The following is an 11,929-nucleotide window of genomic DNA, read 5'->3' on the forward strand; positions in this document are numbered from 1 at the left end:
TTTCTTCTGGAAACAAACTTTGTGGCATTTTCCTGTTATCTCTGTAAAGATGCTTTGAAACAATCTGTATTGTAAAAAGTGCTAAATAAATAAATGTGACTTGACTTGACTAGTGTAGGCACACAACCTAAACTAGGCCTTACTTTAAATACACACAACAAGATTTTAAAAAGGCAGTTTTATTCACTTTTTTTGTAACAGTAGCCATATCACGATCTTTATACTTCAACATTAAACTTTAAGCCTGTACAATCATTTTAAATCATTATTTGCAGTCCTCCTGCAGTACCTTCTACCCCCACTGGGTGGAGCAGGTTGAAAACCAAAGACTTGAAGTGCACTTAATATTCCTACTACTAGTAGTATTAAACAACTTCCTGTTGAGTTTAATTTTCCAATATTTGACTCATATATGCCATACAATTGTTTGCCTATACCCACAATACTGTACTCCTTACATCTTCTAATTGTAAATGTTAAACTTATTTTAAGCTTACAATTAAAAGGGTTGCAAGTTTATTAAAATTAATTTTAATTTTAATTTTAAAACAATCCTTTTTCATTAAGCTCCCTTTCACCTGTTACTAGATGTGTTCAAGAGACAGTTTGATATCATCGCATCACTGGATACAATAAACAAAATATATTTGAACATGTGAAGCAGGCTGTGATGAACATTGAAGCCCCAAAATAAATGCGCTGTATTAGCATCACTCATATTTAGCACAAAAGCTTTGCAAGATTGTAGTCATTTGTTGTCACTGTTCATCGCATTCTAAAGCTCTTTAAAAAAAAAATCATCTGTTTGGAGACTCATTAATAATAGTATTTTGGGTTTACTCCATATTCATCACAACAGCTTTCATAAATGTTATCATCAAATTTGTCTACCACAATTTTATTCTCTGTTATATTCACGTTGACATAGTCTTCTTCAGAGTCATCCGTGTCCACATTGACACAGTCCTCTTCAGAATGATAAGAGTCTATATTAATATAGTCCTGATCAGAATCATCATGATCCAAGCTTTCATCAAGTTGTGCATTTTCATAATCAGCCTCATCATCATCTTCATTTTTGTTGTCATGGGATCCACCTGCATACATATTAGCTGGACCTAGAGACATTGCATGGAGATGAAGATACATAATTATTAAAGGAATTGTTAATAAAGACAGTGTTTTTGAAAAAAAAGAAAAGACATCTAATCGTTTTTATGAAATGCTACGTTACCTTTTTTAAAAGAGCACTTAAAATGAGTTTCCTTGTTCCTTTGCTTTTGTCTTCTCTTGACCAGGAGGATGATTACGAGGACAGACAGTAAGAGCAGCACTGCTGACACCGCAGCACAAATGACAGGAAGCAGGTAGGCTGAGACAGACACTAAATAAAGTATATATATAAAAAAAACATCAATACAAAATTAATTTACTTTCATGCAACTAATGCATTTATATACAGTAATGTAGGCAACGAGACTAGATTAAACACTCACCTACAGTGATTTGAACAGTGTTACTCCGAGGCGACTTTATAGTGGTGTTTTGGTAGGAGTAATTACAGCTATAAATGCCCTGATTTGAGACGCCTACATTAACAAGGTTGAAAGTCACACTAGATACATGTTTCTCGGAGGACACAAACGATCCATTTATGAAGAGGTGGAATTCAGCATTAGCATTACATCTTGATTTAGGTGTTGTGCATCTGAACTGAATGTTTTCTCCAGGAGAAACAACTGCTTGTGTGGAGATCAGGGAAAGAGTGGGCTTCTCCAGGTCACCTGCGAAAGAAATATACATCCATTTAAAATTACTTGTTAAGATGTGATGAAATACATAAAGCTTAATGTGATCTATATTGCTAATTTCTCCCATAAAAACAAGTCAAGATGCATGTTTCGTCAAGAAAAAATGAGTATACACTTCAAGTTCCTCCATGTAAAGAAGTTCCTGAAAAGGGCAGTGCCATGGCTGAGCTGGAACCTGATACCTTGTGTTTCCAGCGGGGAACAATATAGTGGTGCACCTCTGAGAGCACATGCAGGGGAAAAAGTTAGGGGAAGATTTTTTGTTTGACTTATGCTTTCTGTACACCTAAAGACTTTGAAAAGATTTAGAAAAGACTTTATAAGATTATCAGCTCACATCTAAAGACTTGGGTTCACAGTTTTTAGTCTCAGACTAAAGACTTGCGATAATATCAAACATGTTTGAAATGAAAGACTAGAGAAAGACTGGCATAAATCGGGTCGCCGACTGCAGATTATCACCTCACATTTAACGATCGAGACGACGGGAGCGCGCCGAGACTCCAGTCAGATTCCTAAAGACTGTCGGTCTTTAGTCTGGGACTGTGAAAATCCTTTGGTGTACGCCCGGCATAACAAGGACTTTCACACATTCAGATCAAATTCAAACTTGACGCAACTGTTATGAACATTAACTTAAATTATGTTGATGTTAAATATCAACTTTGAAGTTGTAAAATGTCAGTATTGTGTTTCAGCTTATTTGATGGAATTTGTTTCAGTACTGATTGATGCTAAGCTTTGTATGATTTGGATTGACCGATTATTTGAGTTTGAAAGGTGTGTTTAAAGTTGGTTAACATTTATAATTTATTGTTAACGTATTTGATTTAGTTGATTATAATCTAGCTAACATGGTGAATGAGATGTTAAATGTTAGTTTAAATAAAATCTTTGTATTAATGTAGATTTCTTTTGTTTCAATCTATCTTTGAAATATTATCAACCTACTTAAGCTACTGCAACTACTGCCTCTACGGATGCTTCTGCCAATACCTCTGCAAACAGAATTAAATAAAAAGCAGTAAAGCTCAATGAATTGTCCTCTTGAGTCCTTCATAGTCTGAATGCCATCTCAAGTTTGGGCAAAGCTGAAACAAAATTCTGGAAAACTTGACAATGCAAAAGATTTGACTTACCTCCTGAACAAACAACACCAGCATCTTCATCATGATGACAGTCGTGATTTCCTGGTCCTCCGTGTGAACAGGTTCTGAGGTTTCTTTCACCTCCCGAACATCCAACATCATCCAGCCAGATTGATCCTTGACCTTGACCAAAGGCGGCACTTTGAGGTGCACTGATGGCTGAGCCACACTGTAACTGTCTGCACACCACAGCAGCATCATCCATGCCCCAGTCATCATCACACACGGTTCCCCACTGGCCCTTATACAGGATCTCCACTCTTCCACAGCATGAATCAGACCCACTGACCAATCTTATGTCTGGTAGCTTCTCTTAAAAATGGAAGAACAATGTGATTAAAAACTATGTTGTAAGTATTTATATACTGTACAGTGTTTCCCACAGAATGACAGTGTAACTTTGGGTGGGGTGGGGGGAGCGAGTGAGGGAGAGAGAGCGCGAGAGGTACGGGTGAGTGAGGGAGAGAGAGCACGAGAGGTACGGGTGAGTGAGGGAGAGAGAGCACGAGAGGTACGGGTGAGTGAGGGAGAGAGAGCACGAGAGGTACGGGTGAGTGAGGGAGAGAGAGCACGAGAGGTACGGGTGAGTGAGGGAGAGAGCACGAGAGGTACGGGTGAGTGAGGGAGAGAGAGCACGAGAGGTACGGGTGAGTGAGAGAGAGAGAGCACGAGAGGTGCGGGTGAGTGAGGGAGAGAGAGCACGAGAGGTACGGGTGAGTGAGGGAGAGAGAGCACGAGAGGTACGGGTGAGTGAGGGAGAGAGAGCACGAGAGGTACGGGTGAGTGAGGGAGAGAGCACGAGAGGTACGGGTGAGTGAGGGAGAGAGAGCGCGAGAGGTACGGGTGAGTGAGGGAGAGAGAGCGCGAGAGGTACGGGTGAGTGAGGGAGAGAGAGCACGAGAGGTACGGGTGAGTGAGGTAGAGAGAGCACGAGAGGTACGGGTGAGTGAGGGAGAGAGAGCACGAGAGGTACGGGTGAGTGAGGGAGAGAGAGCACGAGAGGTACGGGTGAGTGAGGGAGAGAGAGCACGAGAGGTACGGGTGAGTGAGGGAGAGAGAGCACGAGAGGTACGGGTGAGTGAGGTAGAGAGAGCACGAGAGGTACGGGTGAGTGAGGGAGAGAGAGCACGAGAGGTACGGGTGAGTGAGGTAGAGAGAGCACGAGAGGTACGGGTGAGTGAGGGAGAGAGAGCACGAGAGGTACGGGTGAGTGAGGGAGAGAGAGCACGAGAGGTACGGGTGAGTGAGGTAGAGAGAGCACGAGAGGTACGGGTGAGTGAGGGAGAGAGAGCACGAGAGGTACGGGTGAGTGAGAGAGAGAGAGCACGAGAGGTACGGGTGAGTGAGAGAGAGAGAGCACGAGAGGTACGGGTGAGTGAGGGAGAGAGAGCACGAGAGGTACGGGTGAGTGAGGGAGAGAGAGCACGAGAGGTACGGGTGAGTGAGGGAGAGAGAGCGCGAGAGGTACGGGTGAGTGAGGAAGAGAGAGCACGAGAGGTACGGGTGAGTGAGGGAGGAGAGAGCACGAGAGGTACGGGTGAGTGAGGGAGGAGAGAGCACGAGAGGTACGGGTGAGTGAGGGAGAGAGCACGAGAGGTACGGGTGAGTGAGGGAGAGAGCACGAGAGGTACGGGTGAGTGAGGGAGAGAGCACGAGAGGTACGGGTGAGTGAGGGAGAGAGAGCGCGAGAGGTACGGGTGAGTGAGGGAGAGAGAGCGCGAGAGGTACGGGTGAGTGAGGGAGAGAGAGCGCGAGAGGTACGGGTGAGTGAGGTAGAGAGAGCACGAGAGGTACGGGTGAGTGAGGGAGAGAGAGCACGAGAGGTACGGGTGAGTGAGGGAGAGAGAGCACGAGAGGTACGGGTGAGTGAGGTAGAGAGAGCACGAGAGGTACGGGTGAGTGAGGGAGAGAGAGCACGAGAGGTACGGGTGAGTGAGAGAGAGAGAGCACGAGAGGTACGGGTGAGTGAGAGAGAGAGAGCACGAGAGGTACGGGTGAGTGAGGGAGAGAGAGCACGAGAGGTACGGGTGAGTGAGGGAGAGAGAGCGCGAGAGGTACGGGTGAGTGAGGGAGAGAGAGCACGAGAGGTACGGGTGAGTGAGGGAGGAGAGAGCACGAGAGGTACGGGTGAGTGAGGGAGAGAGCACGAGAGGTACGGGTGAGTGAGGGAGGAGAGAGCACGAGAGGTACGGGTGAGTGAGGGAGAGAGCACGAGAGGTACGGGTGAGTGAGGGAGAGAGCACGAGAGGTACGGGTGAGTGAGGGAGGAGAGAGCACGAGAGGTACGGGTGAGTGAGGGAGAGAGAGCACGAGAGGTACGGGTGAGTGAGGGAGAGAGAGCACGAGAGGTACGGGTGAGAGAGGGAGAGAGCACGAGAGGTACGGGTGAGTGAGGGAGAGAGCACGAGAGGTACGGGTGAGTGAGGGAGAGAGCACGAGAGGTACGGGTGAGTGAGGGAGAGAGAGCACGAGAAGTACGGGTGAGTGAGAGAGAGAGCACGAGAGGTACGGGTGAGTGAGGGAGAGAGCACGAGAGGTACGGGTGAGTGAGAGAGAGAGAGCACGAGAGGTACGGGTGAGTGAGGTAGAGAGAGCACGAGAGGTACGGGTGAGTGAGGGAGAGAGAGCACGAGAGGTACGGGTGAGTGAGAGAGAGAGAGCACGAGAGGTACGGGTGAGTGAGAGAGAGAGAGCACGAGAGGTACGGGTGAGTGAGGGAGAGAGAGCACGAGAGGTACGGGTGAGTGAGGGAGAGAGAGCACGAGAGGTACGGGTGAGTGAGGGAGAGAGAGCGCGAGAGGTACGGGTGAGTGAGGGAGAGAGAGCACGAGAGGTACGGGTGAGTGAGGGAGGAGAGAGCACGAGAGGTACGGGTGAGTGAGGGAGAGAGAGCACGAGAGGTACGGGTGAGTGAGGTAGAGAGAGCACGAGAGGTACGGGTGAGTGAGGGAGAGAGAGCACGAGAGGTACGGGTGAGTGAGAGAGAGAGAGCACGAGAGGTACGGGTGAGTGAGAGAGAGAGAGCACGAGAGGTACGGGTGAGTGAGGGAGAGAGAGCACGAGAGGTACGGGTGAGTGAGGGAGAGAGAGCGCGAGAGGTACGGGTGAGTGAGGGAGAGAGAGCACGAGAGGTACGGGTGAGTGAGGGAGGAGAGAGCACGAGAGGTACGGGTGAGTGAGGGAGAGAGCACGAGAGGTACGGGTGAGTGAGGGAGGAGAGAGCACGAGAGGTACGGGTGAGTGAGGGAGAGAGCACGAGAGGTACGGGTGAGTGAGGGAGAGAGCACGAGAGGTACGGGTGAGTGAGGGAGGAGAGAGCACGAGAGGTACGGGTGAGTGAGGGAGAGAGAGCACGAGAGGTACGGGTGAGTGAGGGAGAGAGAGCACGAGAGGTACGGGTGAGAGAGGGAGAGAGCACGAGAGGTACGGGTGAGTGAGGGAGAGAGCACGAGAGGTACGGGTGAGTGAGGGAGAGAGCACGAGAGGTACGGGTGAGTGAGGGAGAGAGAGCACGAGAAGTACGGGTGAGTGAGAGAGAGAGCACGAGAGGTACGGGTGAGTGAGGGAGAGAGAGCACGAGAGGTACGGGTGAGTGAGAGAGAGAGCACGAGAGGTACGGGTGAGTGAGGGAGAGAGAGCACGAGAGGTACGGGTGAGTGAGAGAGAGAGCACGAGAGGTACGGGTGAGTGAGAGAGAGAGAGCACGAGAGGTACGGGTGAGTGAGAGAGAGAGAGCACGAGAGGTACGGGTGAGTGAGAGAGAGAGCACGAGAGGTACGGGTGAGTGAGAGAGAGAGAGCACGAGAGGTACGGGTGAGTGAGAGAGAGAGCACGAGAGGTACGGGTGAGTGAGGGAGAGAGAGCACGAGAGGTACGGGTGAGTGAGAGAGAGAGAGCACGAGAGGTGCGGGTGAGTGAGGGAGAGAGAGCACGAGAGGTACGTGTGAGTGAGGGAGAGAGAGCACGAGAGGTACGGGTGAGTGAGGGAGAGAGCACGAGAGGTACGGGTGAGTGAGAGAGAGAGAGCACGAGAGGTACGGGTGAGTGAGAGAGAGAGCACGAGAGGTACGGGTGAGTGAGGGAGAGAGAGCACGAGAAGTGCGGGTGAGTGAGAGAGAGAGAGCACGAGAGGTACGGGTGAGTGAGGGAGAGAGAGCACGAGAGGTACGGGTGAGTGAGAGAGAGAGAGCACGAGAGGTGCGGGTGAGTGAGGGAGAGAGAGCACGAGAGGTACGGGTGAGTGAGGGAGAGAGCACGAGAGGTACGGGTGAGTGAGAGAGAGAGAGCACGAGAGGTACGGGTGAGTGAGGGAGAGAGAGCACGAGAGGTACGGGTGAGTGAGGGAGAGAGAGCACGAGAGGTACGGGTGAGTGAGGGAGAGAGAGCACGAGAGGTACGGGTGAGTGAGAGAGAGAGAGCACGAGAGGTACGGGTGAGTGAGGGAGAGAGAGCACGAGAGGTACGGGTGAGTGAGGGAGAGAGAGCACGAGAGGTACGGGTGAGTGAGGGAGAGAGAGCACGAGAGGTACGGGTGAGTGAGGGAGAGAGCACGAGAGGTACGGTTGAGTGAGGGAGAGAGAGCACGAGAGGTACGGGTGAGTGAGAGAGAGAGAGCGCGAGAGGTACAGGTGAGTGAGGGAGAGAGCGCGAGAGGTACGGGTGAGTGAGGGAGAGAGAGCACGAGAGGTACGGGTGAGTGAGGGAGGAGAGAGCACGAGAGGTACGGGTGAGTGAGGGAGAGAGCACGAGAGGTACGGGTGAGTGAGGGAGGAGAGAGCACGAGAGGTACGGGTGAGTGAGGGAGAGAGCACGAGAGGTACGGGTGAGTGAGGGAGAGAGCACGAGAGGTACGGGTGAGTGAGAGAGAGAGAGCACGAGAGGTACGGGTGAGTGAGAGAGAGAGCACGAGAGGTACGGGTGAGTGAGGGAGAGAGAGCACGAGAAGTACGGGTGAGTGAGAGAGAGAGAGCACGAGAGGTACGGGTGAGTGAGGGAGAGAGAGCACGAGAGGTACGGGTGAGTGAGAGAGAGAGAGCACGAGAGGTGCGGGTGAGTGAGGGAGAGAGAGCACGAGAGGTACGGGTGAGTGAGGGAGAGAGCACGAGAGGTACGGGTGAGTGAGAGAGAGAGAGCACGAGAGGTACGGGTGAGTGAGGGAGAGAGAGCACGAGAGGTACGGGTGAGTGAGGGAGAGAGAGCACGAGAGGTACGGGTGAGTGAGGGAGAGAGAGCACGAGAGGTACGGGTGAGTGAGAGAGAGAGAGCACGAGAGGTACGGGTGAGTGAGGGAGAGAGAGCACGAGAGGTACGGGTGAGTGAGGGAGAGAGAGCACGAGAGGTACGGGTGAGTGAGGGAGAGAGAGCACGAGAGGTACGGGTGAGTGAGGGAGAGAGCACGAGAGGTACGGTTGAGTGAGGGAGAGAGAGCACGAGAGGTACGGGTGAGTGAGAGAGAGAGAGCGCGAGAGGTACAGGTGAGTGAGGGAGAGAGCGCGAGAGGTACGGGTGAGTGAGGGAGAGAGAGCACGAGAGGTACAGGTGAGTGAGGGAGAGAGAGCACGAGAGGTACGGGTGAGTGAGGGAGAGAGAGCACGAGAGGTACGGGTGAGTGAGGGAGAGAGCACGAGAGGTACGGGTGAGTGAGGGAGAGAGAGCACGAGAGGTACGGGTGAGTGAGGGAGAGAGCACGAGAGGTACGGTTGAGTGAAGGAGAGAGAGCACGAGAGGTACGGGTGAGTGAGGGAGAGAGAGCACGAGAGGTACGGGTGAGTGAGGGAGAGAGAGCACGAGAGGTACGGGTGAGTGAGGGAGAGAGAGAACGAGAGGTACGGGTGAGTGAGGGAGAGAGAGCACGAGAGGTACGGGTGAGTGAGAGAGAGAACACGAGAGGTACAGGTGAGTGAGGGAGAGAGCGCGAGAGGTACGGGTGAGTGAGGGAGAGAGAGCACGAGAGGTACAGGTGAGTGAGGGAGAGAGAGCACGAGAGGTACGGGTGAGTGAGGGAGAGAGAGCACGAGAGGTACGGGTGAGTGAGGGAGAGAGAGCACGAGAGGTACGGGTGAGTGAGGGAGAGAGCACGAGAGGTACGGGTGAGTGAGGGAGAGAGAGCACGAGAGGTACGGGTGAGTGAGGGAGAGAGCACGAGAGGTACGGGTGAGTGAGAGAGAGAGCGCGAGAGGTACGGGTGAGTGAGGGAGAGAGCGCGAGAGGTACGGGTGAGTGAGAGGGAGAGAGCACGAGAGGTACGGGTGAGTGAGAGAGAGAGAGCACGAGAGGTACGGGTGAGTGAGGGAGAGAGCACGAGAGGTACGGGTGAGTGAGGGAGAGAGCACGAGAGGTACGGGTGAGTGAGAGAGAGAGAGCACGAGAGGTACGGGTGAGTGAGAGAGAGAGAGCACGAGAGGTACGGGTGAGTGAGAGAGAGAGAGCACGAGAGGTACGGGTGAGTGAGGGAGAGAGCACGAGAGGTACGGGTGAGTGAGGGAGAGAGCACGAGAGGTACGGGTGAGTGAGGAGGAGAGCACGAGAGGTACGGGTGAGTGAGAGAGAGAGAGCACGAGAGGTACGGGTGAGTGAGGGAGAGAGCACGAGAGGTACGGGTGAGTGAGGAGGAGAGCACGAGAGGTACGGGTGAGTGAGTGAGAGAGCACGAGAGGTACGGGTGAGTGAGGAGGAGAGCACGAGAGGTACGGGTGAGTGAGTGAGAGAGCACGAGAGGTACGGGTGAGTGAGGGAGAGAGAGCACGAGAGGTACGGGTGAGTGAGAGAGAGAGAGCACGAGAGGTACGGGTGAGTGAGGAGGAGAGCACGAGAGGTACGGGTGAGTGAGGGAGAGAGAGCGCGAGAGGTACGGGTGAGTGAGGGAGAGAGCACGAGAGGTACGGGTGAGTGAGGGAGAGAGAGCGCGAGAGGTACGGGTGAGTGAGGGAGAAAGAGCGCGAGAGGTACGGGTGAGTGAGGGAGAGAGAGCACGAGAGGTACGGGTGAGTGAGGGAGAGAGAGCACGAGAGGTACGGGTGAATGAGGGAGAGAGAGCACGAGAGGTACGGGTGAGTGAGGGAGAGAGAGCACGAGAGGTACGGGTGAGTGAGGGAGAGAGAGCACGAGAGGTACGGGTGAGTGAGGGAGAGAGAGCACGAGAGGTACGGGTGAGTGAGAGAGAGAGAGCACGAGAGGTACGGGTGAGTGAGGGAGAGAGCACGAGAGGTACGGGTGAGTGAGGGAGAGAGAGCACGAGAGGTAAGGGTGAGTGAGGGAGAGAGAGCACGAGAGGTACGGGTGAGTGAGGGAGAGAGAGCGCGAGAGGTACGGGTGAGTGAGAGAGAGAGAGAGAAAGAGAGAGAGAGGGACGAGCGAGAGGTAGTGCAAAACAGTTTTGAGTTAAACTTTTAGTACCATCAGTCCAGATTGTTTTTAGGCTCTTACACATTAATACCTTTGATAGTGATGACCAGCAGTTCAGAGGCAGACGAACGGATGGTGCCTGAGGACAAACTGACTACATAAACACAGCTGTAGTTTCCTTCATGGGAATAATCTGCCTCAGGAAAGGAGAAGGAGGCAGAGAGATTAGCAGCTGACTTATTCCTGCTCATATTTGATTCCCTAAACAGGTAGAAAAAGCCTCCAGGATACTGAGATTCAGTGGAACAGATGATAGTGAAACTGTGGCCCCAGGTGATCACTGGCCCCTGAGGCCCCACGTCAAACCGCCCATCATGAGCAATGCGGGGGAAGTTGGGCTGCCGCAAGTGCACTAGAAACAAAAATAATACAGTTATGTAGTTACAGAGCCTCAAGCATTAAATTCAAATGGATTTAAATACAAATGGCTTCAATAGTTGAATTCAATCTTGTCTGGATCAAAATGTAATTCAAACACATTTTACAAATCAGCAGAATAAAGTAAAAAAAAAAAAGACATCAATACAAAATGAATTTATTATATCTTATATCAGACCTTACAGACCTTCTTATATCTATTTCTTATATTAATATCTTTTAAATATTATCAACCTACTTAAGCTACTGCAACTACTGCTTCTACTATTGTTTCTGCCAATACCTCTGCAAACAGAATTAAATAAAAAGCAGTAAAGCTCAATGAATTGTCCTCTTGAGTCCTTCATAGTCTGAATGCCATCTCAAGTTTGGGCAAAGCTGAAACAAAATTCTGGAAAATTTGACAATGCAAAAGATTTTAATTACCTCCAGAACAAACAACACCAGCATCTTCACCATGATGACAGTCGTGTATTCCTAGTCCTCTGTGTGAACAGGTTATGAAGTTTCTTTCACCTCCCGAACATCTAACATTATCCAGCCAGATCGATCCTTGGCCTTGACCAAAGGCGGCACTTTGAGGTGCACTGATGGCTGAGCCACACTGTAACTGTCTGCAAACCACAGCAGCATCATCCATGCCCCAGTCATCATCACACACAGTTCCCCACTGGCCCTTATACAGGATCTCCACTCTTCCAGAGCAGTCATTAGTACCATTCACAAGCCTGATACTAAATCCACCTAAAAAATAAAACAACTGTATTATGAATCAATTCACATCCTAAAACATGCTAAACTTGCAAACGAGCAAAAACCGTCAGTCATCCTATATGTAACTAGAATAAGATATGAGTTTTAAAAGAGTGACTAACAGTTTGTTACTTACCAGTTCCAGAAGTTAAAGCACTGGCTGTTGAGATGAAAAACAGTGATATTTAAAAACACTGTACTTACAATTAGATATTATAATTTACTTTACTTTCACCATCACAGTTTCCGACAATACTTTCAGTCTTTGAAAGACTTCGAAATTTCAAATTAAAATAGTTAACAAGAGCATGATTATAAACACAACAAGGCTGTGAAAGTAAACTAATTACTTGAAGTTTTTCTACTTGGCAGATGACTCTTAGTGTCCCAAACAACCTATGTAGTCCCATTTAGCCACTTGAAAGCAACTGCTTG

The 11,929-nt window shown here is 50.4% G+C and overlaps 1 protein-coding gene and 1 long non-coding RNA gene across 2 annotated transcripts; one reads left to right on the forward strand and one right to left on the reverse strand.

The window, feature by feature from the left end:
- Window positions 1-793: 793 nt before the first annotated feature.
- LOC143724243 (scavenger receptor cysteine-rich domain-containing protein DMBT1-like) lies at window positions 794-11,381 on the reverse strand. The gene is made up of 6 exons (XM_077217223.1): window positions 11,168-11,381; window positions 10,395-10,715; window positions 2,951-3,271; window positions 1,497-1,784; window positions 1,235-1,384; window positions 794-1,118 (listed from the first exon to the last, which is right to left on the reverse strand). Exons 1-6 carry the CDS (start codon window positions 11,379-11,381, stop codon window positions 817-819), a joined length of 1,596 nt encoding a protein of 531 aa, XP_077073338.1. The 3' UTR covers window positions 794-816.
- LOC143724264 (uncharacterized) lies at window positions 9,784-10,314 on the forward strand. The gene is made up of 3 exons (XR_013197303.1): window positions 9,784-9,806; window positions 9,904-9,936; window positions 10,302-10,314. It is a non-coding gene; the product is annotated as an uncharacterized LOC143724264 (long non-coding RNA).
- Window positions 11,382-11,929: the final 548 nt, after the last annotated feature.

The sequence above is a fragment of the Siphateles boraxobius genome, unplaced genomic scaffold (genome assembly GCF_051911475.1).
Source record: "Siphateles boraxobius isolate OS27281-9 unplaced genomic scaffold, OSU_SipBor_1 70, whole genome shotgun sequence".
Lineage (NCBI taxonomy): Eukaryota > Metazoa > Chordata > Actinopteri > Cypriniformes > Leuciscidae > Siphateles > Siphateles boraxobius.